The 27819-nt window shown below is 36.2% G+C and overlaps 1 protein-coding gene across 2 annotated transcripts in view; it reads left to right on the top strand.

Moving 5' to 3' along the window:
• Nucleotides 1-27819, top strand: part of LOC111047939 (brefeldin A-inhibited guanine nucleotide-exchange protein 1) — a 130775-nt gene that overhangs the window by 91374 nt on the left and 11582 nt on the right. For both annotated transcript variants that reach the window (XM_039429243.1, XM_039429244.1), the window contains exons 22-28: nt 7500-7660; nt 11354-11617; nt 13973-14108; nt 17731-17909; nt 20021-20110; nt 21672-21803; nt 23860-24040. In XM_039429243.1, the coding sequence (XP_039285177.1) occupies nt 7500-7660; nt 11354-11617; nt 13973-14108; nt 17731-17909; nt 20021-20110; nt 21672-21803; nt 23860-24040 (1143 nt within the window). The remainder of the gene's footprint in view (nt 1-7499; nt 7661-11353; nt 11618-13972; nt 14109-17730; nt 17910-20020; nt 20111-21671; nt 21804-23859; nt 24041-27819) is intronic.

The following is a 27819-nucleotide window of genomic DNA, read 5'->3' as shown; positions in this document are numbered from 1 at the left end:
ATATTTGATGTTTATAATCAAAGGAAACATTTGCATTTTGCAAACGTCCACCAACTCTGAGCAGAGAATCTGAGTGAATGAATGGTGACAAGGCTTTAATAGAACTATTAGGCAATAGCTCCTGATTTTGACGCAATGCTTTAAGTTCGGCAGAGAAAGCTTCTTCTTGAATAGATTTGAAGATACAATTTTCAGCTTCTGAAATTTCAGAGACAGCTAATTGACCAAAGCGCGGAGTGACTGAATTTTGTTTTCTACAATTATGAATGAACCGTAGAACATATGCTGTTGTACGAACGATTTTGTGATAGGTGGAGCAACTATTGATTATACCTGAAATAACATTATTACGAGACGAAGTAGTAGCTAATACCTGAACTGATTGAGAACTGTTTTCCTGAACTGATTTCTCTAACTGATGAGAGACATCATTTGAAGTTAGGACATTCGATGTGACCCTACGGGGAGCGGCCACAGGTGAAGCGGGGAGGCACGAACGAGGTGCTGCAATAGGACGAATAGCTTTACAAGAACCAAATATGACCCAACCTAGACTGGTTTTCTGAAGGATGGGAGCGTTTTGAGCTAGATACAATTTACCAGGCTGAAGAACAGATGCAAATATGCCAGCACCAAGTAACAGATCTACAGGCTTAGGCTGATCAAACAATGGATCCGCTAATTTGAGTTCAACAGGAATTGAAATTTTGGAAAGATCAATGTTCACACTAGGAACATTAGATGATATGCTATCAACTACAATACAATTTTCTTCAACCGACCACGAACGATCAGATGAAGACAAGCAAACTGAATGAGAAATAGATGATTTGGTCTTATTCTCACCTACACTATGAATCAAAGTGTCAGAATACAAAGTAACAAGTGACAATTTTTCAGCCAACCTAGTTGACATCAAATTACAATCAGAGCAAGAGTCTAAAAGCGCGGTTGCTTTAATAAATTCCCCACTAGAAGTTTGAACCAAAACTTCAGCAGTAGGTAACAAGGCGACAGTTGATTGCTGTTGCAAACACAGTGACGAAGTAGAGCTCATCGTGACATGAGAGCTCTTCTGAGGCTGTTCTGCATGAGAAACAGCTTGCTTAGTTGTTTCCGCATTCTGAACCATGACGGAATTCAAAACAGCATTCTTACCCTTGGAGGGAGCAAAAGATTGAGAATGAATAAGATTTGAAGTTACCTTATCCTTAGAAGTAGGCTGGGTGTCCCGTGATTGAGGATACGACCTATGAAGAACAGTGTGGTGACTCTTGCCACAAAGTGTACACGATTTGTCCGAACAAACATGATTGGGTGCGAAAGGCTTGAGGCAATTATAACATAACCTTTTGTCACAGACAGCATTCCAACGATCAGTAACCTGTAACTTCAATAATTCATTACAATGATTTGGAAAATGACCAACAGAATTACAAAAACTACAAGGTGACATAGAAGAGGTAGTAACCTGCATCCTAGCTTGAACATTTGATTGACTTTGATTGAACTTCGGCTTGCTATGAGCACCAACCGAGTTGGATGTACTTTGCTGTACATTTCCTTGATGATGGTTAGCTGAGCTTGAAGCAACAGCTTCCATGATTTTGCATTGTGATTCCAAAAAATTCCAAAATTTATCAATGGTGGGAATGTTGTGTATACCAACACTCTTTTCCCATTCTCGAACAGTAGCAGTATCCAACTGCAACAACATTTTGTGCATATACAACAAGTCCTTGATTTGGACTCCAAGTTGAAGCGCTTCGAGCGCGGTAATGTGGGACTTGCAAAAGTCAATGAATGCCCGTAATGATTGCGGACAGTTACGCTTTATGGTAGGCGGAGATTCAATTGCCGTGACGTGCCTGGCAGCAATTAATCTCTTGTTGTCATACCTCTCCCTTAAGAGGTTCCATGCAAGCTGAAAACCATTTTCGTCAGCTTCAATGTGTTCCACTCTAGCAAGAGCTTCACCACTGAGTGATTGACGAAGATAGAAAAATTTCAATGAATCATTAATGTTATCTTGATTACCAATAATATTAGTAAAAGCACTTGAGAATGCTTGCCATTTTGAAAGCTCCCCATTGAAGCGTGGAAGCGGTATCTGAGGCAACTGAAAATTTGCCAAAGGTGCGTTTTGAGATGTTGGCCGCTGGGAAGCACCAGCAGTGGCCTCATTGTTGCGTTGTCTGCTTTCAAAGGCAGTTAATGCAGCGTTTGCCTTAGAGGTAATGGAGATAAACTTATTGAGTATCTCAAAATGAGTTGAAGTGTCCTGTGCTTGCAACTCTGAATTCGATAATTGTTGATGTATCTTATCATACTTAATTCTAAGTGAACCTAGTTCGTTTTTTACAGTCAATAGTTGATAATAAGTGGCTTCAGTGTCCACAACATAATCGTTATAGCTGGTTATGAACCAATCTATTTCCTGGTGTAAATTGTCTCTTGTATTGAAAAGAGCAGAAGGCTCAGGAAGTGAATCTTCCTCATGATCAGACATGCTTAAAAATTAACAGAAAAACCTGAGTGAATGACACGATAGTGCACTGTAGCAATGCGATTGCTGCGCCAATAAGCAACCTTGGGCGCTGGTCCAGTACACAGAGAGGCACGCCTGTGCGTTTGAGGCAAGTTGTATCAAGCTTGCTGTGCGGCGAGTCAAGTAGCGAGCTCGCAAGGCGGTGTGGTATGCCGTGTGTTGTTTTCTCAATGTGCAATAGCCATCTGTGACCAGTTCAGTGCGGTTCAGTCTCTCAGGGTACAAGATAGTTGATAGCTGGTGCATACACGTCGCAGCGTGCTTTGAGTTGCAGCCAGTACTGAAAATTTGAAACAAGTGTGTGAATGCTTAATATTAAACAATATAAACATACAAAAGTACAATGAAATAAAATATACTCTAGAGTGGGACCTAATCATTGGCGTCAAGCTAGACTATTAGGCACACGGTCACTGAAACCCCAAGGTTCAATGGACCAAGAAATGGGTAATAAAAATTAACAATTATCCTAGGTAACACTGGGTCAAAAATGAACGGGCTGGAGGACCAATTTTTATCCAATTGGTCCCCAATTAACAATATCCTAGGTACACTGGGTCAAAGATGATGGGCTGGAGGACCAATTTTTATGACAGAATCCAAGGGCAGGGCAGTGGACTGTGGATGATAGTTGGTATAAATACCTACAAATAAATCTTTGAATTCTGTGCATAAAAATACTGGTAGCTTGAAGTGTGGTAAGTACGCCAATAAAAGACTAAATGAATCAACAATATAAGATTTAATAATAATAAGATGATAATAGTAGGCAGATGGCCACATACAAAAACAATTGTGTCAAGTATCTTGGGATCAATAAAATAATGATAGGCAGGTGGCCACATACAAACATTGAATCAAATATTTTGAGATCAATAAAATAATAATAGGCAGATGGCCACATACAAAGGCAATTGTAAGTAGGTTAAGTCTTTGAATCCTTAAATAATAATAGGCAGATGGCCACATACAAAAACAATGAGTCAAATCTTGGGAAAATTATAACATGTGAAATAATGTAGAGAACTACAAAATTTAAAAGAAATTAGGTCAATGACATTAATGACCATTGAAGTATGACAATAAATGCAAAGGTAGTAATAATGATACCTGAAATGAATATAAATTGAGTGCAATAATGAAAGTTATTACTAAGGTACAATAATAATGATTAAAAAATGACAATAAGCTGTAAAAAATGCTCAGCAAATAACATACATAAAAAATATATGTGGCATAGGCCTTCAGTGATTTGAATGTCAAAATAGACTTCGACCTAACAATTAATAGGCGTTACTGGCCTTAAAATATCACTAAGAGCTAAGGGTAGCTAATAAATACAAATGAGGACAGTCCGGGTTGAATATAGGCGACATGGGCCTTCAATGAATTGAATGTCAAGACAGACATCAATTAGAACGAGTAATAGGCGACAGTGGCCTCAGAAAATCACTTGTAAAGCCAAGGGTAGCTGTCAAATCCAGAGAATTAATAGTTGCTACTATTGAATACAATTATATAGGCGTCAGTGGCCTCAGAAAATCACTTGTGAAGCCAAGGGTAGCTGTTAAATACAATGAATTAATAGGCGTCGGTGGCCTTAGTGAATTGCATGTCAAGATAGACATTAATCAAATAATAAGTAGGCGTCAGTAGCCTCAGTGAATTGAATGTCAAGATAGACATTAATCAAATAATAAGTAGGCGTCAGTAGCCTCAGTGAATGAATGTCAAGATAGACATTAATAAAACAATTAGTAGGCGTCAGTGGCCTCAGAAAATCACTTGTAAAGCAAGGGTAGCTGTCAAATCCAATGAATTAATTGCTACAATTGAATACAATTATATAGGCGTCAGTGGCCTCAGAAAATCACTTGTGAAGCCAAGGGTAGCTGTCAAATCCAATGAATTAATAGGCGTCGGTGGCCTTAGTGAATTGAATGTCAAGATAGACATTAATTAAACAATAATGATGCATACGTAAATGAAAATTGAAAGGAACGATTTACATAACCTGAATAAAATTTTGAAGAGGAGATGCGGCCAGGCAGACAGGCAACGACTCCGCAATACCAACAGGAACAGGACATCAGCAAGCGATGAAGTGATCTGGCCATGCGATGACAAGCATGGAAACGTCCACTACAGCAGCAGGTGAATCCCCCAATGGAAAAGTAGGCTGGAGCGAGTAGAATTCCAAACGAATAATCCGATCTTCAAATTGTGGAATTTTTGGATTGATTTCCAAACAGTAGAGATGATGCACTTGAAAGTTTGAGGTTCACGAGGTGAAGCCAATTGTAGAAAAATGGCAACTGAAGCTTACACGAGGTTGTAATTTTAGACAAAGTTTATCCAATTTTAACAGAGTAACTGAGTGAAGAACTCGATGAATAATTGAATCACACTGAAGAATAGAACAAACGAATTAATTTGAAGAATAATTCACACTTTAAAAAGGTTCTGTAGATCAAATAAATAGCGCTGAACGCTTACACGAGGTTGCAATTTTAGACAAAGTTTATCCAATTTTAACAGAGTAACTGAGTGAAGAACTCGATGAATAATTGAATCACACTGAAGAATAGAACAAACGAATTAATTTGAAGAATAATTCACACTTTAAAAACGTTTTGTAAGTCCGATGAATTCAGATGAAAGGTTTAGACCGAGCGCAGGAAGCACACTCGACTATCCACCATTGAAAAAGAAACGGAGACGCTGCAAGCTACAATGAAAAAGGCAAGCTGCCGGATGTGTTAGAAACGTAGGCAAAGCGCTCGCAACCGAATGGTGAAAAAGTAACAAATATCTAAAAGGTAAGATGCCTAAAGACAAGATTAAATTCTAAAAAATCGAATAGCACAAATATTAAAATTGCAACGGCAAACAATCCGACGAAAAAATACGAATAAAAGTATAGAAAACCAGCTGACTAGAGCAGTGGCAAAGAACCGCGACTGAGACGTCACTGGTCAGCGCAGACGCACAAAAGACACAGCGCGCAGACAGACAGACATGATGACGACATGATGTCTACGTAGTAGCGGAACGAATAACAAGTGGAACCGTTCCAATAAATGCTTTGTCAGATTTCACAGAAACGTTTTTCCTTGACGAAATTAGACTTTCCTAAATAATTCAAAATGGCTGAAGCTTTACACTATTTTCTCTTTATTTTATTTTGTGTTCAATTTTCTAGTTTTTCGAAATTTAATTCAAACGTGATTATGATAGTGACAGCGACTACGCCCCGTTTTGGAAAACCAATTTTCTGACTCCAGCTGTTTAAAGTCTAGGACTTAGCTAAATCCCGAGCTCGGAAACCGGCCCTTTGTGTTTTCATTCCCAATTCTCACATTCTCTTTGGTTCTAGAACCATAGTGAGGTTCACGTTATAATGACAGTGTTTGATTAGCAATGGTATTGCTATCCTTGTCTATCATTCAACGAAGCGGATAGCGCTATCTCTTTCTCGCTTTGCTCTGTTGCCAGATCGACTTTTAACAATGTAGAATTAATAATCACAGTGTTTACGAGTTTGTGTTTCTTGAATAATTCCAAATTTCTTAAATAACTCAATATTATTCGTTAAAAGTGGTAATTGAGTGGAATATTTCTAATTTATCAATTTAAGCCATCTAAATTCAAAATTTATAGTTTTAATGTTTATTTTGGACTTTGTCATCTATAAATTTGGAAGAAAAATAGCACAAGGACTACCTTATAATTTTATCTTTCAATGTTATTACATTAGTGTTATTTGCATTGTGAATAAATGAATAAATAAAAAAAATAATCAATTAACAAAATATTTCATCTCAATTATGAAGTTATTAAAAAATATAATTTATTGCTTAATAAAATATAATTGATTATTTTAAACGAGAATGAACAGTTAATATTACATCAATAAATCTGTATCAGCTACCGTCTATAGTAGGCATTGACAAGACAGAGGTTCGGCAACGTTGTTCTCCTATCTTTCTCCACTGGCATTATAACGTGGACCTCACTATATATGATAACAAAAACACAACTTGAAGAATTCAAACCTACAGAATAATAAAATATAATTGATTATTTTAAACGAGAATGAACAGTTAATATTACATCAATAAATCTGTATCAGCTACCGTCTATAGTAGGCATTGACGAGACAGAGGTTCGGCAACGTTGTTCTCCTATCTTTCTCCACTGTCATTATAACGTGGACCTCACTATATATGATAACAAAAACACAACTCAAAGAATTCAAACGTATAGAATAATAAGATATAATTGATTATTTTAAACGAGAATGAACAGTTAATATTACATCAATAAACCTGTATCAGCTACCGTCTATAGAAGGCATTGACAAGATGCCATTCGTTCGGCAACGTTGTTCTCCTATCTTTCTCCACTGTCATTATAACGTGGACCTCACTATATATGATAACAAAAACACAACTTAAAGAATTCAAACGTATAGAAAAATAATAAAATATAATTGATTATTTTAAACGAGAATGAACAGTTAATATTACATCAATAAACCTGTATCAGCTACCGTCTATAGTAGGCATTGACAAGACAGAGGTTCGGCAACGTTGTTCTCCTATCTATCTCCGCTATCATTATAACGTGGACCTCACTATAGGATTAGATTAATAATAATAATATCGAGTGACCTGGCTGGCTCAGGTCAGGTGTCAGAGTTTTCAGGTCGCAACTGATCAATTTCAGGGCCTCTGACATGCCCTAACGACTGCTTTTTAGGCAGCCCGGACCGACGGCTTAACGTGTCCATCCGAAACACGGGAGTGGCCCGAGATAAATATCTTGCCCGGGCCGGGATTTGAACCCGGGCCTCTGAATCATGAAGCCAGCATCTGATCCACTCGACTACGGCCACTCCGATTAGATTGAGGGCTGATGAACATTTTGACATGATGTTGTGTTGTTGCAGATAACCTGTACACGCAGCACTTTGCGATAATGATAGACTCGTTCCAAGACGCGGTCAAGTGCCTTTCAGAGTTTGCCTGCAACGCCGCCTTTCCAGATACCAGCATGGAGGCCATCCGTCTCATTCGCACATGCGCAAACTGTGTCCACGAAAAGCCACAGGTGAGGTTACCTAACATAAATAACATCAATTTATTATTACTTTCCTTGCCCTATTACCATAGGTAAGGAAAGTATTGCTTTCCGAAAAAAATTAAGGTACCCCAATTTCTAAATTTCTATACGTTTCAAGGTCCCCTGAGTCCAAAAAACTGGTTTTTGGGTATTGGTCTGTATGTGTGTGTGTGTGTGTGTGTGTGTGTGTGTGTGTGTGTGTATGAGTGTATGTGCGTCTGTGTACACGATATCTCATCTCCCAATTAACGGAATGACTTGAAATTTGGAACTTAAGGTCCTTTCGCTATAAGGATCCGACACGAACAATTTCGATCAAATGCAATTCAAGATGGCGGCTGAAATGGCGAAAATGTTGTCAAAAACAGGGTTTTTCGTGATTTTCTCGGAAACGGCTCCAACGATTTTGATCAAATTCATACCTAAAATAGTCATCAATAAGCTCTATCAACTGCCACAAGTCCCATATCTGTAAAAATTTCAGGAGCTCCGCCCCAGCAATGCAGATAGATTACCAATTATCGGGCTTCAGATACAATTGAAACAAAAAAAATCAAGTGGAGTAGATTGAGCATGAAAATCTCTACAATTAATGTTCAGTAACATTTTCACCTAAAATTGAAAATAAGCTTTAAATTCGAGAAAATGTGATTATTCAATTGCAAATTATTGTTGATTCCATTAAATCATTCACTATGAAGAGATAGCAGACCTCATGTGTGTCTCCAACGTTATTGCCCTGTCACCAGCTGGCTCAAATCTTTGAATAGTAGACTTGTGATGCGTGGGAACACTAGCGTCAGGTGATCAATTTTCATAACGGCAAGGAAAGTTGTGTGAGTGCGCCACACCAGATTTTTTATTTAGGGTATGGCAGATACACAACAAATATATATAGCTCATGAGTCTCAAATGCCTAGATATACACTGTATATTTCCAAATTCATTGAGATTTTGTGTAGTTTTCGGTCAGGAGAACATAAGTTTGTCTGACCGCCATTATTTGCTAGTCCATTTAGTGTTACCCAATGTGCACCATGGAGGCGAACTAGCGTTACACATATTAAAAACTGATTAATCCAATCAATCATGATCCCAAATAATCATGAAACGATAATTCAATCAATCATGATCCCAAATAATCATGAAACGATAATCCAATCAATCATGATCCGAAATAATCATGAAACGATAATCCAATCAATCATGATCCCAAATAATCATGAAACGATAATCCAATCAATCATGATCCCAAATAATCATGAAACGATAATCCAATCAATCATGATCCCATAATCATGAAACGATAATCCAAAGTTAAGTACTGTAAATTGAAGGTAACTTTTGATTTTCGTTCAATTATTATTATTTATCGATTAGCATTCTATTAGATGCATATTTCATATCAATTTCAATCTGGAGTCATGATTCCATTGCAATGTCCATACAATCTTCAAGCTTTAGCCTGGGCTACATTTCTAGAAGTTGTGTAATTCTGGATAAAAAAATATGAATTGAGGGGAAACTCTTATGCTGGTTTTATTTCATTGATTTACACTAGTTAGTCCAGTTGACGAGGGGTTATGGAGGGAAATGTTTGGGAGAGCTACGTGGTCAAAAAATAATAATAATTTTACTGAGGGTGATGCTCACATAAGCTCTTAGGCTTGTGCGTGGGTACCTAATGAGTGAGAGGGATGATGAGAGATGACGACTACTTTTTTGATAGACGGGACCGACGGCTTATCGTCTCCTCCGTAAGACGGGTAGTTTTCAATAAAACAAATGTCTTCCAAACAATTCCCCCTATATCCTCTTTAGAGCATTCATTGCCTCGGCTAAGGCCCGCAGGAAAGTAGACCCACGCCAATCCACGAAAAGCAACCCACGCCGTGGGATGTTTTGTATAGAATTATTCATAATCAATCAGCTGACGAGTAGATTATTCATTGCATGTATTAAACATGTCTGGAGAAGCCTAACAATGGTTTACAAAACATCCCACGGCGTGGGTTGCTTTTCGTGGATTGGCGTGGGTCTACTTTGCGGCGGGTCTAAATCCTTATACATTCTATTATATTGAACGGAACTTGACAAATACATAAATGTTCATTGTGTGTATGATAAGTTTTGTTCAATCTAATAGATTCTATAAAGATTAAGTTATCAACATTTTGTTAATAAGTTTTATGTAAACGCAGCTTTACTGTATTCTTTCAATTTCTCAACTCTAAAAAATAGATAATTTCCCTTTAAGTACCCTTTCTATTATCTTTGAGAAACGACTAGTTTCAGGTATTCATTCCATTATCAAATTAGTAGCTCTATTAAGTCGGCCTGGTTGGTCTATTGGTACGGAGCGTTACAAACATTATTTTGGGCATTCATTGTTTTTTGTTTGGACTAAAATTGTTCTGTAATAAGCTCAACCAACTTTAGATGCTTTTCAAATTCAGTATCTCAATTTTTGTTTTTTTAATGTGCAACATATAATTTGAACACTTTTGCCAGTTGTTGTAGAATTGTTCCATTATAGAACAAAAACACATTGTCTAATCCATGAAATTGATACGAAACCTAGTTTTCAATGTTAAAGGCATTATCACCAGTTTATCAATTGAACCATTCCAGTAAAAATTGACAACGTATCGTGTTTTTTATTTCGTCTTCTGTACTTTAGGCCCAACTCACACTTATGCGACTCAGGTCGAGAAGAGATTCGACTCTAGTCGAGAGCATGTGTTTCCAAATGGTGACACTCAGACCAGTCGACTCTAGTCTCCGCGACTGTCACCATTTCAGACTCGACTCTAGTCGAGAGCATGTGTTTCCAAATGGTGACGCTCAGACCAGTCGACTCTAGTTTCTGCGACTGTCACCATTTCAGACTAGACTCTAGTCGAGAGCATGTGTTTCCAAATGGTGACACTCAGACCAGTCGACTCTAGTCTCTGCGACTGTCACCATTTCAGACTAGACTCTAGTCGAGAGCATGTGTTTCCAAATGGTGACACTCAGACCAGTCGACTATAGTCTCCGCGACTGTCACCATTTCAGACTCTACTCTAGTCGAGAGCATGTGTTTTCAAATGGTGACATTCGCGGAGACTAGAGTCGACTGGTCTGAGTGTCACCATTTGGAAACACATGCTCTCGACTAGAGTCGAGTCTGAAATGGTGACAGTCGCGGAGACTAGAGTCGACTGGTCTGAGTGTCACCATTTGGAAACACATGCTCTCGACTAGAGTCGAGTCTGAAATGGTGACAGTCGCGGAGACTAGAGTCGACTGGTCTGAGTGTCACCATTTGGAAACACATGCTCTCGACTAGAGTCGAGTCTCTTCTTGACCTGAGTCGCGTAAGTGTGAGTTGAGCCTAAATGTGCTTATGGAAGTTAGATGATTTGCTGATCGTTTAGTAGAAGAATGCAACGGCCTTGAGACGGTAAGGGAAATGACCAATTGGACATTAGTTGGGTTTGGTAGAGCTAGGTTTTGAAACTGAACTGTTCAACAAAACAACGTTTCACACTTATCGAAATTTGCCGAAAACGAAACGAGCGAACCGAAAGTGTGTGAAACTAGCCTTAGTGGACACCTTAAGAGGCTTAGTTTTCGAGATATATGCTAGAAACCGAAAGATTTTAAATTTTATTCATTTGAAATTGTGTTGACTTGCAGCTGTTCAACGAGCATTGCATGGAGGAGAGTGCCAACGTGTCGGAGGACGACCGTGTGTGGGTGCGCGGCTGGTTCCCCCTCCTCTTCGAGTTGTCCTGCATCATGAGTCGGTGCAAGCTCGACGTGCGCACGCGTGCACTCACCGTGCTCTTCGAAATCATCAAGAGTCACGGCGACGCCTTCAAACAGTTCTGGTGGATCGACCTGTTCAAAGTGCTCTTCCGCATTTTCGACAATATGAAGCTACCCGAACACTATACTGAGGTAAAATTTCTGTTTAAATATCTTAATAAACTTTAAAGCTGCGTTTACATCAAAGTTATTAACAAAATGTTAATAACTTAATCCTTATAGATTTTATCAGATTGAACATAGCTTATCATACACATCATGATCATATGTGTTTGTCAAGTTCCGTTCAATCTAATAGAATCTATAAGGATTATGTTATTAACACTTTGTTAATAACTTTGATGTAAACCCAGCTTTGGCTATTTGAAGCAATCATCTTTATTTACGTAGATAACAAACTAAACTGAGTAAACAACTTATTGTATTATCAAACAGTTATCATGTGATTAAGTAACATCACATGATATACAAACATCTTCCCTCTTTTACTTTCTCGAACATTTTCTTCTTCAACCTTTCCTTTGATTTCATCTTCTTCTTAATAACCTCTCATTTCTTCTTAATATTCTTCCGCTATTGGACTTCACCACATAGGACCGTGGGGCATCAGCTTCATTAATAACTACTCCAGGCTCCCATAAGAGTGATCCGTGGTCTAGTGGATAGAGTGCTTGCGTAGCAGCATAGAGATCCCGGATTCAAACCCTTTCACAACCAAAAGTTCTTTACCAGATCACTCCCGTGTTATCGGATGGGCACGGTAAACTGTCGGTCCCGGCTGAAGTATGACAGTCGTAAGGCCCATTGACGGCTTAAATTATATATTCAGGCGGTGGGACCTTCCCGCAAGGGACTCCCCACCAACAAAAGCCATACGAATTTACTTTTTTACCAGGCTCCCATAATTTTGTTCTCCAATCTTGGATATAAATGGGCTGATTTTCTTTGAAATAAGAAACACGTTTCCATAACTGCTTATCTTATGTTGCTTTCTGTTGAAATTTATGGTTCTTCATTGATTTATTTATTTATAATTTTTACAAAGTAGAACTGATTGGGAGAGAAAAACTAAGGATACTCCTAGTACTATTTCTCTCATAAATTTAGATAACATTTTAAATGTCTGAAATAGGGTTATGGTTTCACTTTCCTAAAATTTCGTCAATTTTCACTAAAAAACAACGAAAACTAAGAATTTTAAATTTTGAACGGTTAAAAACAGAATAAAAACCAAAAATATCACACTCAAATCACCATTAATTGGAACATTTCTGCGTAATATTTGACAAAATTTAGAGCCAGAAAAAACACAACTCACTATTCAGAACAGCTGATTTGCACTGCTATCTCTTTCCGAGGAAGTTGATGAAGTTTCAAACTATTTTGAGGATAAGGGAACTTTGTTCTTATCATTCGACCAAACATTAACTGAGCAGGAGAATAATATTGAGACCCGCAACACAACTATTCCGATAGTTGAGCAAACTCAAGTTTAAATCGGTTTTGCTTTCAGCACACTTTCTTATAGTCTTTGCTCTGTCCACCCCCTTTTCAGCCAAGCCAGACTGAGTATAACGAGGACTTATTGTAATAATTTTAAAATCCCACTCCTTTGCGAACTGTATCATTCCTTGGGAGCCAACCGGATTATTATCAGCTATTATATTATCATAGTGAATTCCACGTAATAATGGGAAAATTCGATTGACAATGGTGTTGCTATCCTTTTCTATCATTCAACAAAGCGGATAGCGCTAAACCCTTTCTATAGTGAGGTCCACGTTATAATGACAGTGTTTGATTATCAATGGTATTGCTATACTTGTCGATCATTCAACAAAGCAGATAGCCATCTCTTTCTCGCTTTGCTCTGTTGCCAGATCGTCTTTTATCAATGTTGATAATTAATGAACAACATATTTCATTAAAATTCATTATGAAATTATTGAAAAATATAATTTCTTGCTTAATAAAATATAAATGATTATTTTAAACGAGAATGAACCGTTAATATTACATCAATAAACCTGTATCAGCTACCGTCTATAGAAGTCATTGACGAGACAGAGGTTCGGCAACGTTGTTTTCCTATCTTTCTCCACTGCCATTATAAGGTGGACCTCGCTATATATATGATAACAGAAACACAACTTGAAGAATTCAAACGTACAGATTACAATATTATAGAGGAAAGATAGCATAAGAAGATATCTCATGGTATATATATTTATTTTATGTTGTATGTCTATGAAAATCTATTCTATTATTTCTATCTTTGCAATTTTGTCAATTTGCTGATTGCTGATTGGGTTGGCGTTCGGGAATCAGCTGATAATCAGCCAATATGAGAGTTCCATACCCTGCCTACTCGTCCAAAAACGCTTCATGTGGCTTGCTATCAACTTATCAACTAGATTATCTGTTAATTTCTTAGTGAGATTTCAATTTGCACCAAATCTAATTCGACAATATTGTCAATAATTTTAGAAAGAGGAGTGGATGACAACAACCTGTGACCACGCATTGTATGCTATTGTTGACGTCTTCAGCCAGTATTTCGATATGCTGGGTCCCCTGCTACTCAAGGATCTCTACACCCAGCTGGAATGGTGTGTTCAACAAGGTAATATCTTTTTCCTCCACCTACTGTCAAAAGTACTTACTTTACTCCCTGAAACATGATACTAAAGTGTCACTTTTTCGCTCTCGGTACTAAAAAACAGAAAAACTCCCTAGGGAGTAAAAGTGACTCCATTTAAATAACATGGGTAGCATCTCTATTTTAAAAACGTACATTTGGAATAGGTCAGAAGGTCTAAGCTCAGATGAGGAAGCATATAGAGTAGTCATTAAACCAACTAATTTCAATACCTCAACCAGACATTTGATCGATATATAAAATTTATGTTTGTATGCTGAAATTATTATTACAAACTTCATATCACTATACTAAAAAAATATATATTTTTTTTCTTTTATTCCATGTTATTCAAAATATCAGCCAACGGATATTACTTATTAACTAATCAAATTTGAAACTGGAACTTCATCATATCTGTAAATCTCATATCTGTAGTTGTAGATGTCATTGTTGTTACAACTTTAGCCGACAGATAGTGCTGTTGGAGGAGAACTGTGATTACAAGCTAGCTGATTCTGTTTACTTTTTAGATTATGTTGTAACACATTGTTTGGTCACATACGTTCTTACAAATTATTTTATTTGCAGTTTTTATAAAAATGTAGGTGGAGGAAAAATGTTGTGTATATCACGAGTGAAAAATGTTTTTTCTCCCTCAGGAAAATTGTTGCCCTCGGTTTCGCCTCGGGCTTCAAACTTTTCCCTCAGGGAGAAAAAACAGCACTTTTCACTCTAGATATACAAATAACTATTTTCTCAATCAAAAATTCTTTCTATGGTGAGATTCACTGTATAAAGCCAGTTGAGGAACGCATTGTTGTCGCTTTTCCGTTTCCACCGCCTTCTACAGTACTTTTATAGCGATTTCTGTAATCCAGGTTCATCTGATTATAATAGAATTATTTTCAGTTTATAGTATAAAGGGTGTTTTCGCCCCACTTGGATGTAATGAGCTGGTTTTCGTGCGTCATATGGAGGCCGAAAGTGATTGTTTTCTGACCAGGCCGGTAAAATTTTTATGGCCCTAGGGCTGTAAAATAACCTTGAAGTCAGCTGATTCTGATTTGATGTGAACGTGTTTACAAAATAGTTTATGAAACGGAATCAGTTTATGCTTCTAGAATTGAATAAAGTATTTTGCAATAAGATACTATCATTTTATTTGGATGAATGAAATACAAATGAGATATAATATATTACAAACTATTCAAATAATTGAATAATTGTGTTTTTTTTCAACTATTCAAATTCAATTTTCAGAGTATAATAGAATCTAACCTCAAACCTCATAGTACTGCGTTTATCACGAAACATGGTGGATAAACGGAATCAGTTTATGCTTCTAGAATTGAATAAAGTATTCTGCAATAATATACTATCATTTTATTTGGATGAATGAAATACACATGAGATATAATATATTACAAACTATTCAAATTCGATTTTCAGAGTAGGATAGAACTTCTAACCTAAACTTCCGTTGACATTCAGATTGGCCAAATTTCAAGTGTGCTAAAACAGCTAATCAAAAACTTTTCATTATTTGTGTTATTATTCAATAATTAAAACATTTATAATAATATCATCTTATTGTCATTTGAAAGAATAAAAAAGTATAAACTCAACCTCCCACATAATTGAACATAATCTTTTAGGTTATTTAGACAAATCAGAATAAAAAATAAAAATACTTGGACAATTTCTTGATATTCAGATTACCTCAGATTTGCTAGAGCTATGAGCTTCCTTTTCTGCTTTCGGAAGTGCTTAATAAACAATAATTATTCTCACATAATATAGGCTAGTGTTCGCACCACAGGCAATAGTATATTTCGCACCTAGGGCCGAAAATGGGACTTTTCTGGCTCGAAATCGGTTTTCAAGTCCGAGGCCGTAGGCCGAGGACTAGAAAAGATTGAGAGCCGGAAAAAACAATTTGCCCATGGTGAGAACGTTATTTTTCGCCACACAGGAAAATAAACAATATATATATGAGAATAATTGTCTATTATAAGCACTTCCGAAAGCAAAAGTGGAAGGTCATAGCTCTAGCAAATCTGAGGTAATCTGAATATCAAGAAATTGTCCAAGTATTTTTATTTTTTATTCTGATTTGTCTAAATAACCTAAAAGATTATGTTCAATTATATGTAAGAGGTTGAGTTTATACTTTTTATTCTTCCAAATGACAATAAGATGATATTATTATAAATGTTTTGATTATTGAATGATAAACACAAAGAATGAAAAGTTTTTGATCAGCTGTTTTAGCACACTTGAAATTTGGCCAATCTGAATGTCAATGGAAAGTTTTTGATCAGCTGTTTTAGCACACTTGAAATTTGGCCAATCTGAATGTCAATGGAAGTTTAGGTTAGAAGTTCTATCCTACTCTGAAAATAGAATTATTTGAATAGTTTATAATATATATCTTATCTGTATTTTATTCATCCAAATAAAATGATAGTATATTATTACAGAATACTTTATTGAATTCTAAAAGCATAAAATGATTCCGTCTATCCACCATGTTCCATGATAAATGCTGTACTAGGAGGTTTGAGGTTAGATTCTATTATACTCTGAAAATTGAATTTGAATAGTTTATAATATCTCATTATTTGTATTTCATTCATCCAAATAAAATGATAGTATCTTATTGCAAAAACTTTATTCAATTCTAGAAGCATAAACTGATTCCGTTTCATAAACTATTTTGTAAACACGTTCACATCAAATCAGAATCAGCTGACTTCAAGGTTATTTTACAGCCCTAGGGCCGTAAAAATTTTACCGGCCTGGTCAGAAAACAATCACTTTCGGCCTCCATATGACGCACATAAACCAGCTCATTACATCCAAGTGGGGCGAAAAAATGTTTTTCCGGCTCTGAATGTTTTCTAGTCCTCGGCCTACGGCCTCGGACTTGAAAATCGATTTCAAGCCGGAAAAGTCTCATTTTCGGCCCTAGGTGCGAAATATACTATTACGAGCTCCCTACCAATACTCTAGGACATTTTTCCTGGGTAAGAAACATATCTAAATATCATATTTTAATTGTCCTTAAGTCTTCAGTTACTCACACAGCGGCCATTTTTTTTCCACTTATTATTTTTTCTAAATAATGGTTAAACATACGAAATTAAGACTTTGCACAATCATGTATAACAACTTGACAAAGTTACAAAAAAATTATGATAGTTGTATTGGAAAAAGCAATAGATGAGCAATAAAATTAAATTCGTAATTCTGTCTGATGTATGTATTTGAAATTGATGATACATGTTATTGAATAAAGTTTTTATTGAGAGAGCAAACTGATTGGAAAATTGTGTTGTAAGAGAAAGGAAAGTTTTTAAAATAAAGTGTTGTTTGGCCTGTCACCCCGGATAGACCACCCATCAGTCTACATTTTATTTGATTATTTGATCCCGTGTTTCGAATGGACACGTTAAACTGTCGGTCCCGGCTGCCTAAAAAGCAGTCGTTAGGTCATGTCAAAGGCCCTGAAATTGATCAGTTGCGACCTGAAAACTCTGACACCAGACCTGAGTCAGCCAGGTCACTCGATATTATTTATTATTTGATTTTGAATTGTTTGCAGCAAATGTCCAATTGGCGCGCTCCGGAACAAACTGTTTGGAAAATCTGGTGATCAGTAATGGCCATAAATTTGATGATGACACTTGGGACAAAACCTGTCGGTGTGTGCTGAACATGTTCAACGATACTAAGCCAGTCGAACTTCTGGACGGATCCCTGGAAGCTCACTTGGTTGCTGAGGTGAGAGTTTTTTACCAAGGTTAATAGATCTACATGTAGAATTTACCTGGAAGCATTTATTATAAGAAAACAACCCATATTAATTTACATATATAACCATAGGCTACACGATAACTATACAACCATAATACAGGTTGACACAGAATAACGGGAACTTAAAAAAACGCCATAAAAATTAGTGGGAAGGGCAAAAATGATTTTATTCAAACTAATGTAAAGTTCAAGACTTGCCATTTGAGAATAATTAATAACATCTGTCACTTTTTGACAATTAATTCTTTAAGATGGCTTCCTCCTGCACGAATACACTCTTGAAATCTGTGTTGACGATTCCTCATTGATCACTGCAACATCTCATCTGGGATATTTGCGGATTTCATTTTGAATTCTATTTTTAATTGATTCAAAATTATTGATGGAATTGTGAGCGAAATCTACTCTGCACGGCACTCAATAGCAAATGTGCGAGTGAGTATTGTCATAGAGAAACAATAGCGTAAGTAGATATAGGGAATAGGGTATAGGGAATTTATGTCGCAACTTTTACTGATATCTCAAGCCGATTACTGTCCATTATTGTCAATTTTTACTGTTTTGTTGGGATGATAGTGTATAAACGGCACAATTCAAGAGACTACCAGCGTCACACAGCTGCATAGGAAAGAACTACGTGAACTATTGGCTTAGGATAACAGTAAAAGTTGCGACATAAACGCCCTATACCATGGATATCTACTTATGCTATCGTTTATCTATGGTATTGTTTAGTAACCATGTAATCTCACAATTAGATTGCGTTTCCTGGTCCCATGATCTGTCCACCTGCGATTTTCTGTTTGTGGAGCTATCTCAAATCAAACGTTTTCACAACTTGACCAATAACTGTGGTTCAATCATAACAGACAATTCAAAATGAAATTAACAATATCCCAGCTGAAATGTTGCAGCAATCGTTCAGGAATCTCAACACAGATTTCAAGAGTGTATTCGTGCAGGAGGAAGCCATCTTGAAGAAGTAATTGTCAAAAAGTGATAGATGTTATTAATAATTCTCAAATGGCAAGTCTTGAACTTTACATTAGTTTGAATAAAATCTTGTTTGCCCTTTCCACTTATGTCTTATGGCGTTTTAAAAAGTTCCCGTTATTCTGTGTCACCCTCTACAACCCTGATGTATATATTTTCAATACATTTGATATTATGTTGCTATTAAAATATACATGCGCTTGAGTTAAGCGCAAATAAATATTTGAGTCACTTGAGACGTCATTGTGGCAGTTCCACCCAAAATACTACAAAATTGCCAGATCTGTTAATATAAGTTGCATTAATTTTGTATTAATCATAATTCTTTATCCATATTCATACAATAAGTACATCATTAAAATGATTGTATATTCCACTCCCAAATTTAGAAAAGGTTACATATAGTTCGAAATAGGTCAAGTTTTGTAGTTCTTCACTTCACAAGATGTTCAGTCCTTGAATATTTTACAAAGCATATTTAAAAATTTAGATGCTTCCAAACCATACATAGAAGAATCTTAATATGGTTTCTTCAATTTGTGTACTTCCAGAAATTCAACGTGAATCTCTTACGTCTCCTTATTAAGAAAGATTGCTTCGTTATCAATTGCTTTTTTAAATAAATAATCATTTCAATCTCTAGTTACAGTTGTTCGAATATTTCAATATGTTTTATTCATTATGTTTCTATAGAATTAACTTGAATTTTTCATTTTTATTTATGTTACTACCTATTCTAGATTCATTTTCTGCTTGTGTATTAGCATAGCCACCTCTGATACAAGGCCCCGTCCTACGATATTGCAACGTCGCAGTGTAGTCCTAGAATCTAATACATGATTGGTGAAGTGGATTTAAAAAAATACCAGCTGATCTTTTTCACCAATCATGTATTAGATTCTAGGCCTACACTGCGACGTTGCAATATCGTAGGACGGGGCCTTGTATTAGAGGTGGCTATGCTAGTAGTCGTTGGTTCCATATTGTACTTTGGCTGAAACACTGCAGATTTCAAACCTATCATGTTTGAATATTCATACTTACGTAATCATCAGTAGTTTTTAATGTAGCGTTTTCTCTTTCAGGTCGGAGAATCCGGTAGGCCAGGCATTCTTAAACGATCAAGTAGTTCATTTAGTGTGAATTCCAACAATGAGGATGTTTTCATAAATAAGGTAACAGATAATAATAATAATAATAATGAAAATTCGTCATTTATTCATCACAAACCATATAGTCTAATAACGTAATTATTTGTTTCATTCTGTAATCTTGTATTTATCACCTTATTCAACTCTTTTTATTCATTCTGTAGCTTGTAAAATTTTATATTCAAGGTTGAATATGAACTCATTCACACTTCCAAGTGCCGTTTGGACAGTGCCAGTTAGAACTCCATTCCATTTTAAACTGGATCAAATCCATATCACGTCTCGTTTGTAATAATGTGGTTCATTTTTCTTTCCTTGCCCCATTACCATAGGTAAGGAAAGTATTGCTTTCCGAAAAAAATTAAGGTACCCAAATTTGTAAATTTCTATACATTTCGAGGTCCCCTGAGCCCAAAAAAGTGGTTTCGTGGTATTGGTCTGTGTGTGTGTGTGTGTGTGTGTGTGTGTGTGTGTGTGTGTGTGTGTGTGTATGTATGAGTGTGTTTCAGAGTGTATGTGCGTCTGTGTACACGATATCTCATCTCTTAATTAACGGAATGACTTGAAATTTGGAACTTAAGGTCCTTACACTATAAGGATCCGACACGAACAATTATTTCGATCAAATGCAATTCAAGATGGCGGCTAAAATAGCGAAAATGTTGTCAAAAACAGGGTTTTTCGCGATTTTCTCGAAAATGGCTTCAACGATTTAGATCAAATTCATACCTAAAATAGTCATCGTTAAGTTCTATCAACTGCCACATGTGCCATATCTGTAAAAATTTCAGGAGCTCCGCCCCATCTATGCAAAGTTTGATTTTAGATTCTCAATTATCAGGCTTCAGATAAAATTTAAACAAAAAATTCTAAATGGAAAAGATTGAGCATGAAAATCTCTAATGTTCTGTTACATTTTCACCTAAAATGTTAAGTTCGAAATTCGAGAAAATGTTATTATTTTAATTGCAAACTGTTGGCAACTGTTGATTCTATTAAATCATTCACTATGAAGAGATAGCAGACCTCGTGTGTCTCCAGCGTTATAGTCCTGTCACCAGCTGGCTTAGATCTTTGAATAGTAGACTTGATATGCGAAGAAGATGGGAACACTAGCGTCAGGTGATAAATTTTCATAACGGCAAGAAAAGTTGTGTGAGTGCGCCACACCATATTTTTGAATCCAAGCCACCAGCTGATTCAATTCAGTTGAAGCGTTGACTATACAAAAGGCTATGAATATAACACACAAGTGTTTTGTGTTTTTAAGAAGTGTTCTATACTTGTTTTATTTCTATTAACATTTGTTGTTGTATAGCAATCGTAAGCTGTGTTTACACCTAAGTTATGAACAAAATGTTTATTTTTTCCGTCCTTATAGATTCTATTAGGACGAAGAAGGATTAGAATCTATAAGGACGAAGAAATAAACATTTTATTAATAACTTTGGTGTAAACGCAGCTGTAGTATAGTAGTTTGTTGTATTTGTTGTTAAATAACAATCGATGTACCTAAAAACGATCAATTAAATATAAAACAGTGTATTACTCATGAAAGGCTAAACGTTTGTCTTTGTTTTTTCAGACTAATCAATTGTTTTCAAGCCTTTCTATCAAGTGTGTGGTGCAACGTGAGCTGATTCAGACCATCGATAATATCATCTTCTATCCAGCCACTTCCAGAAAAGAAGACCAGGAAAATTTGGCATTGGCTCAGGTAATTAAAGCTATATTCTTGAATGTCATCTACGTACTTATATGTAATTAATTTATTTATTTCAAGAACAAGGGAGACTACAGGCACCATGCCTAATCAGCCTCCACTACTATTTACAATCAAATTGAGCATTCGACTAAGATACGAGTAGAAGTGTTATTTAAGGCACTTTTTAATCTTGTCAATATCAACTACTTGATGAAACTGTCACATAATATTGCGAACTTAGGCTCAACTCACACTACCTCGACTCAAATCGTATGACACCAGTCGAGGATAATCCATTCTCTCGATCTTACGACTTCTCTGCTCATTGTCATTACTTCAGTTCCATGCTACTCCATTTCTAACCTTACTTTATTAAAAATATTAGATCCAATTCGTCACTACTTCACATGTAACAAATTTAATAATAATTACCATGAATATATTGTCTTATCTGATTCTTATTATTGTCTTATCTAATATGATAAAACACCACGCTCATGAAACATAACCTCACTTTTATTAACCTTCCGGCAGTCGCGCTGTTGTAAAAAATACAACAGTGTCAGTTTTTTTGCTGCACAAAACTATTGAATGGGGTGGTGTCAGTGATTGAGTCACCTATGCATTCCAAAACTTTCTCCCCATCACTCCACTGAGTTGCAGTATCAACCGAGCAATGGTTCAGTCTTTAGGTGCCATTTAGTCGCCACAGTGCATAAGATAGGGAAAGACTGTATTCAGGGATGTAAACGAACCAATAACACAGAATTGATGGCTTTGCTTGATTTACCTTATTTTATTGGGCAATGAAATGGTAATCATCCAAATGTTCATAGGCGTAAAATAATCCAAGAAAATGGAAAAAGTAATTATACAATTAATTAATATGTTTTGACAGTAAACAGAGTACGTAAATCTTGGAAAATTGGATGTACAAAATACAACACGCGACTGCTCGTGTGATTGAGTAGGGCACGACTACCGGAAGGTCAAAAATGCATGGTACTACGCAACTCAAGTCGAGGCTCTACCAACATGTCGAGTCGACGCTCGACTCAGTTTCACAGTCGTGAGGTCGCGGAGACTAGAATTGACTGGTCTGAGTGTCGCCATTTGAAAACACATGCTGCGTCGAGAAGAGACTAGAGTCGCAGTCTCTTCTCGACTTGAGTCGCTTAGTTCTATATTTTTACTTTCCTTGTCCTATTACCATAGGTGAGGAAAGTATTGCTTTCCGAAAAAAATTAAGGTACCCCAATTTCTAAATTTCTATACGTTTCAAAGTCCCATGAGTCCGAAAAAGTGGTTTTTGGGTATTGGTCTGTATGTGTAGTGTGTGTATGAGTGTATGTGCGTCTGTGTACACGATATCTCATCTCCCAGTTAACGGAATAACTTGAAATTTGGAACGTAAGGTCCTTACACTATAAGGATCCGACACGAACAATTTCGATCAAATGCAATCCAAGATGGCGGCTAAAGTGGCGAAAATGTTGTCAAAAACAGGGTTTTTCGCGATTTTCTCGAAAACGGCTCCAACGATTTTGATCAAATTCATACCTGAAATAGTCATTGATAAGCCCTATCAACTGCAACAAGTCCTATATCTGTAAAAATTTCAGGAGCTTCGCCCCATCAATGCAGATAGATTCCCAATTATCAGACTTCAGATACAATTGAAACGAAAAAAATCAAGTGGAGTAGATTGAGCATGAAAATCTCTACAATTAATGTTCAGTAACATTTTCACCTAAAATTGAAAATAAGCTATAAATTCGAGAAAATGTGATTATTCAATTGCAAATTATTGTTGATTCTATTAAATCATTCACTATAAAGAGATAGCAGACTTCATGTGTGTCTCCAGCGTTATTGCCCTGTCACCAGCTGGCTCAAATCTTTGAATAGTAGACTTGAGATGCGCGGGAACACTAGCGTCAGGTGATCAATTTTCATAACGGCAAGGAAAGTTGTGTGAGTGCGCCACACCAGATTTTTGTGAATATTTTGTATGAATTTCGAGTGAATAAATTTGAATATTGTAAAACTGTGTGTTGCGATTTGGCAGGCTGATCTATTGCATAAGGAGGACAAGAGCCTAAGTGAACAACAGCGGGAGGAGCAGGGCATGTACCGCAACCTCAACTGTCAACATCTGCTGATGCTTACCGATTGTCTCATGGAGTCGCATCGGTTCGCCAAGTCGTTCAACTCCAACCATGAGCGCAGAAATTTCCTCTGGAAAGCAGGTATGTCAATTGTTTCAAACTGCATTTCGATTAGTTCAAGCAACGTCTATAAATACAGGTCATGACACAATCCCGTGATGCATTGCAAAATCACCATTTTATGGGGTTCTAGTTATAGAATAGACACGCCCCATTGTATATTCATACTGAAAGTCGATGAAGCCAACATCTACTGCCATATTGCTCTATCGTGACGTCACTGTAGTCTAGAAATTATAAAAATCTGGTGTGGCGCACTCACACAACTTTCCTTGCCGTTATGAAAATTGATCACCTGACGCTAGTGTTCCCGCGCATCTCAAGTCTACTATTCAAAGATTTGAGTCAGCTGGTGACAGGGTAATAACGCTGGAGACACACATGAGGTCTGCTATCTCTTCATAGTGAATGATTTAATAGAATCAACAATAATTTGCAATTGAATAATCACATTTTCTCGAATTTAAAGCTTATTTTCAATTTTAGGTGAAAATGTTACTGAACATTAATTGTAGAGATTTTCATGCTCAATCTACTCCACTTGATTTTTTTTGTTTCAATTGTATCTGAAGCCTGATAATTGGGAATCTATCTGCATTGATGGGGCGTTGCTCCTGAAATTTTTACAGATATGGGACTTGTGGCAGTTGATAGAGCTTATCGATGACTATTTTAGGTATGGATATGATCAAAATCGTTGGAGCCGTTTCCGAGAAAATCACGAAAAACCCTGTTTTTGACAACATTTTCGCCATTTTAGCCGCCATCTTGAATTGCATTTGATCGAAATTGTTCGTGTCGGATCCTTATAGTGAAAGGACCTTAAGTTCCAAATTTCAAGTCATTCCGTTAATTGGGAGATGAGATATCGTGTACACAGACGCACATACACTCATACACACACACACACACACACACACACATACAGACCAATACCCAAAAACCACTTTTTGGACTCAGGGGAACTTGAAACGTATGGAAATTTAGAAATTGGGGTACTTTATTTTTTTTCGGAAAGCAATACTTTCTTTACCTATGGTAATAGGGCAAGGAAAGTAAAAAACTTTTTTGTAGAGTTTGTTGTGTAAGTGTTTGTGGTGTTTAAATTACATTGTTTTCCATAGCAGCTTTCAACATAGATAACACTTTTCTACTTGAGAAACTATTATTTACATTCATTAAGTGAATCTGCAGTAAATGCAATTTACTTGCAATAATAATGTAATATTGTAAATTTATAACTTGAACTTAATATCTTAACTGTAGCTAGAAATAACCTAAAAACACCATGAATCTGAAATAGACACAATCTGAAAGTTTTCAATACGATGCGTGACGTCACCACAGTGACGTCACGATAGGGTGATATGGCAGTAGATGTTGGCTTCAGAGGCTAGACTTCCCAGCGTGTCTATTCTATAACTGGTCTAAGGTTCTAGTTTACCAATTTTCAAATTTATCAGCTGTTATCATTATAGATTGAACAACATGATGTGTTATTTTGTTATAATATCAGGGCACCGAGCTTCGCTCGTTATTTTTATTTATTGTTAAACAGAACACAATTCTCTAAAATGATCGTGTTTATATTTTACAGCTGGCTATACGTCAGCTTATGAATTTCGGGGATGCGATATTTTGATTTTCCACAGAATCACTCGCTCACTTTTTACTGACGATGAAAGTCTCAGCTGTTTCAGACAAGAATGAATTATCCTTTTATTGTTGTTCAGCGAGTTTTCCCAAGGATGAGACCTAGTGCAATCGAATTTTTATATCATAAACCTACTAAGTTCCAAATTTCGTGAAAATCGTAGGAGCCGTTTTCGAGATCCATTGAACATAAATAACCAGATATATAAATACAGAAATTGCTCGCTTAATATAATATGACTGTTCAAGGAATATTGCTTGGCTTTGAATTGTAAAATAAATTCTTCCCACAGAATAATAATATTTAGATTCCAACTAGGAACTTAATTGTTGTTTTTTCGATTGGGAACTTGAAACTGTTTTTGAGGTTAGCCTTTTGTCCCAATGCCTTATGAATCATAACAAGTAACAAGAATAAGAACAATCTTTAATAATAAGAAAATGAATTATTCCCATTTATTATTGAAATTTCATTATTAAAATTCGAAAACCTGAATTCACATATTATCTGAACCAGAATATTGTTTTTAAAAAGCATAATGCATGATTTTGTTATGAGTAGATTGGAATATTTCAAATGTACCGCCATGGAGACCCCACATAATGGCCGCTCCATAAGGAACACGAGTGTCATGACCTGTATTTATAGACCTTGCTTCAAGTGAACAGTAATTAAGTAGTACTTGAATTGGAGGAAAGAGGTGAACTATATGAGGTGCAGTTTATTATGTTTCATCAATACTCTAAAGTCTCATTCAAATTGCATTTTGATTAGTTCAAGTTAACAGTAATTAATTATTTATTTATTTATTTATTTATTTATTTATTCATATGCAAATACAATTCAGGTAAAAACAACAGGCATTTGCCCAAAACTGCTTCAAACCTTAATTTGGAATACACAGTCTAAAGGTTATGCTACTTACGTAACTTAAATGATAATTCGTATACAATTTTGAGTCCAAAAAATGTATCTACTACAATTTTGAATTTATTAGATTGATCAATTTCCAAATACGAATCCAAACAAAACTCTTCCTTCACAATTGCAAAAAAATATTGAAAATTTCACTCAAATCCACAAACTCATGTAAACATCAATTAGTACTTGAATTGGAGGAAAGTGATGTACGATACAGTATATTGTGTTTCATTTATTCTCATCGGTCCAAACTGCCAAGTCATTCAACTACGATCATGAGCGCAGGAATTTCCTGTGGAAAGCAGGTATGTCAATTGTTTCAAATTGCATTTCGACTTGTTCAAGTGAACAGTAATTAAGTTGTATTGGAGGAAAGAGGTGTACGACGCAGTATATTCTGTTTAATCAAGACTCTAAGGCGGGGTGCACACCGGAGAAACGCGTTTCATGAAACAAGTTTCAGGAAATGTGAAACGAAAGATGCTCGCAATCGACTGATAAGATTAAGCTTTCGTTTCTTTTGTATACATGCGCGAGTGAAACGGATTGCATGAAACAAGTTTCATGAAAGAGAGCTTCACGAAATGCGTTTCTCCGGTGTGCACCCCGCCTAAAGCCTGGTTTTCATTATAGTATACGCAAATTGGAGAGGCGGGTGGTGGTGGCAACATCTCTGAGTGAAATTGGTAAATTTCAAGGTTTAATTTGCATATGTTATTCTAAATATTGGAGCTGTATCAATCATATGACAATTTTAAAATCAGGAAATTTCGAGAAAAACAAATACTCATCACTTTTTCAATATTACAACGGATCACTGAAGGCTTAAATTGGTGTTTGAAATGTTGATGTCCATTCCAAATTATTCAGTTAGAATAAATGTATGACTGAATTTAAAAAATCTTGAATTCAAAAATATTTTTAATGAGAAGTCAGGTTATGATGACATTTCAAATGTGAACAAACAAAGCAGATGAACAGTTTGAACTTTTTTTACTGCTTGAAATTTGCTCATTTCACTCATGGATGGAGCCACAATCACCCGTAGAGTTTCCTGGGCAAGTACTAACTATCTTGTGAACTTTCCCAATGAAAACGTTCATGGTAGAGTACTAGTTTTTAATAGAGTGGTATAGCACCGTGGGATAGTACTCTAACACTCGCCTTCCCCCACCACCGCTTCTCACTCTACTCTACCACTACTATGCTAATGAAAACAGTCTCG

Source organism: Nilaparvata lugens, chromosome 5 (assembly GCF_014356525.2).
Source record: "Nilaparvata lugens isolate BPH chromosome 5, ASM1435652v1, whole genome shotgun sequence".
In the NCBI taxonomy this organism is placed as follows: domain Eukaryota; kingdom Metazoa; phylum Arthropoda; class Insecta; order Hemiptera; family Delphacidae; genus Nilaparvata; species Nilaparvata lugens.
Note: the sequence above shows the minus strand (reverse complement) of the source record. Positions and strands in the feature narration are given on the sequence as shown.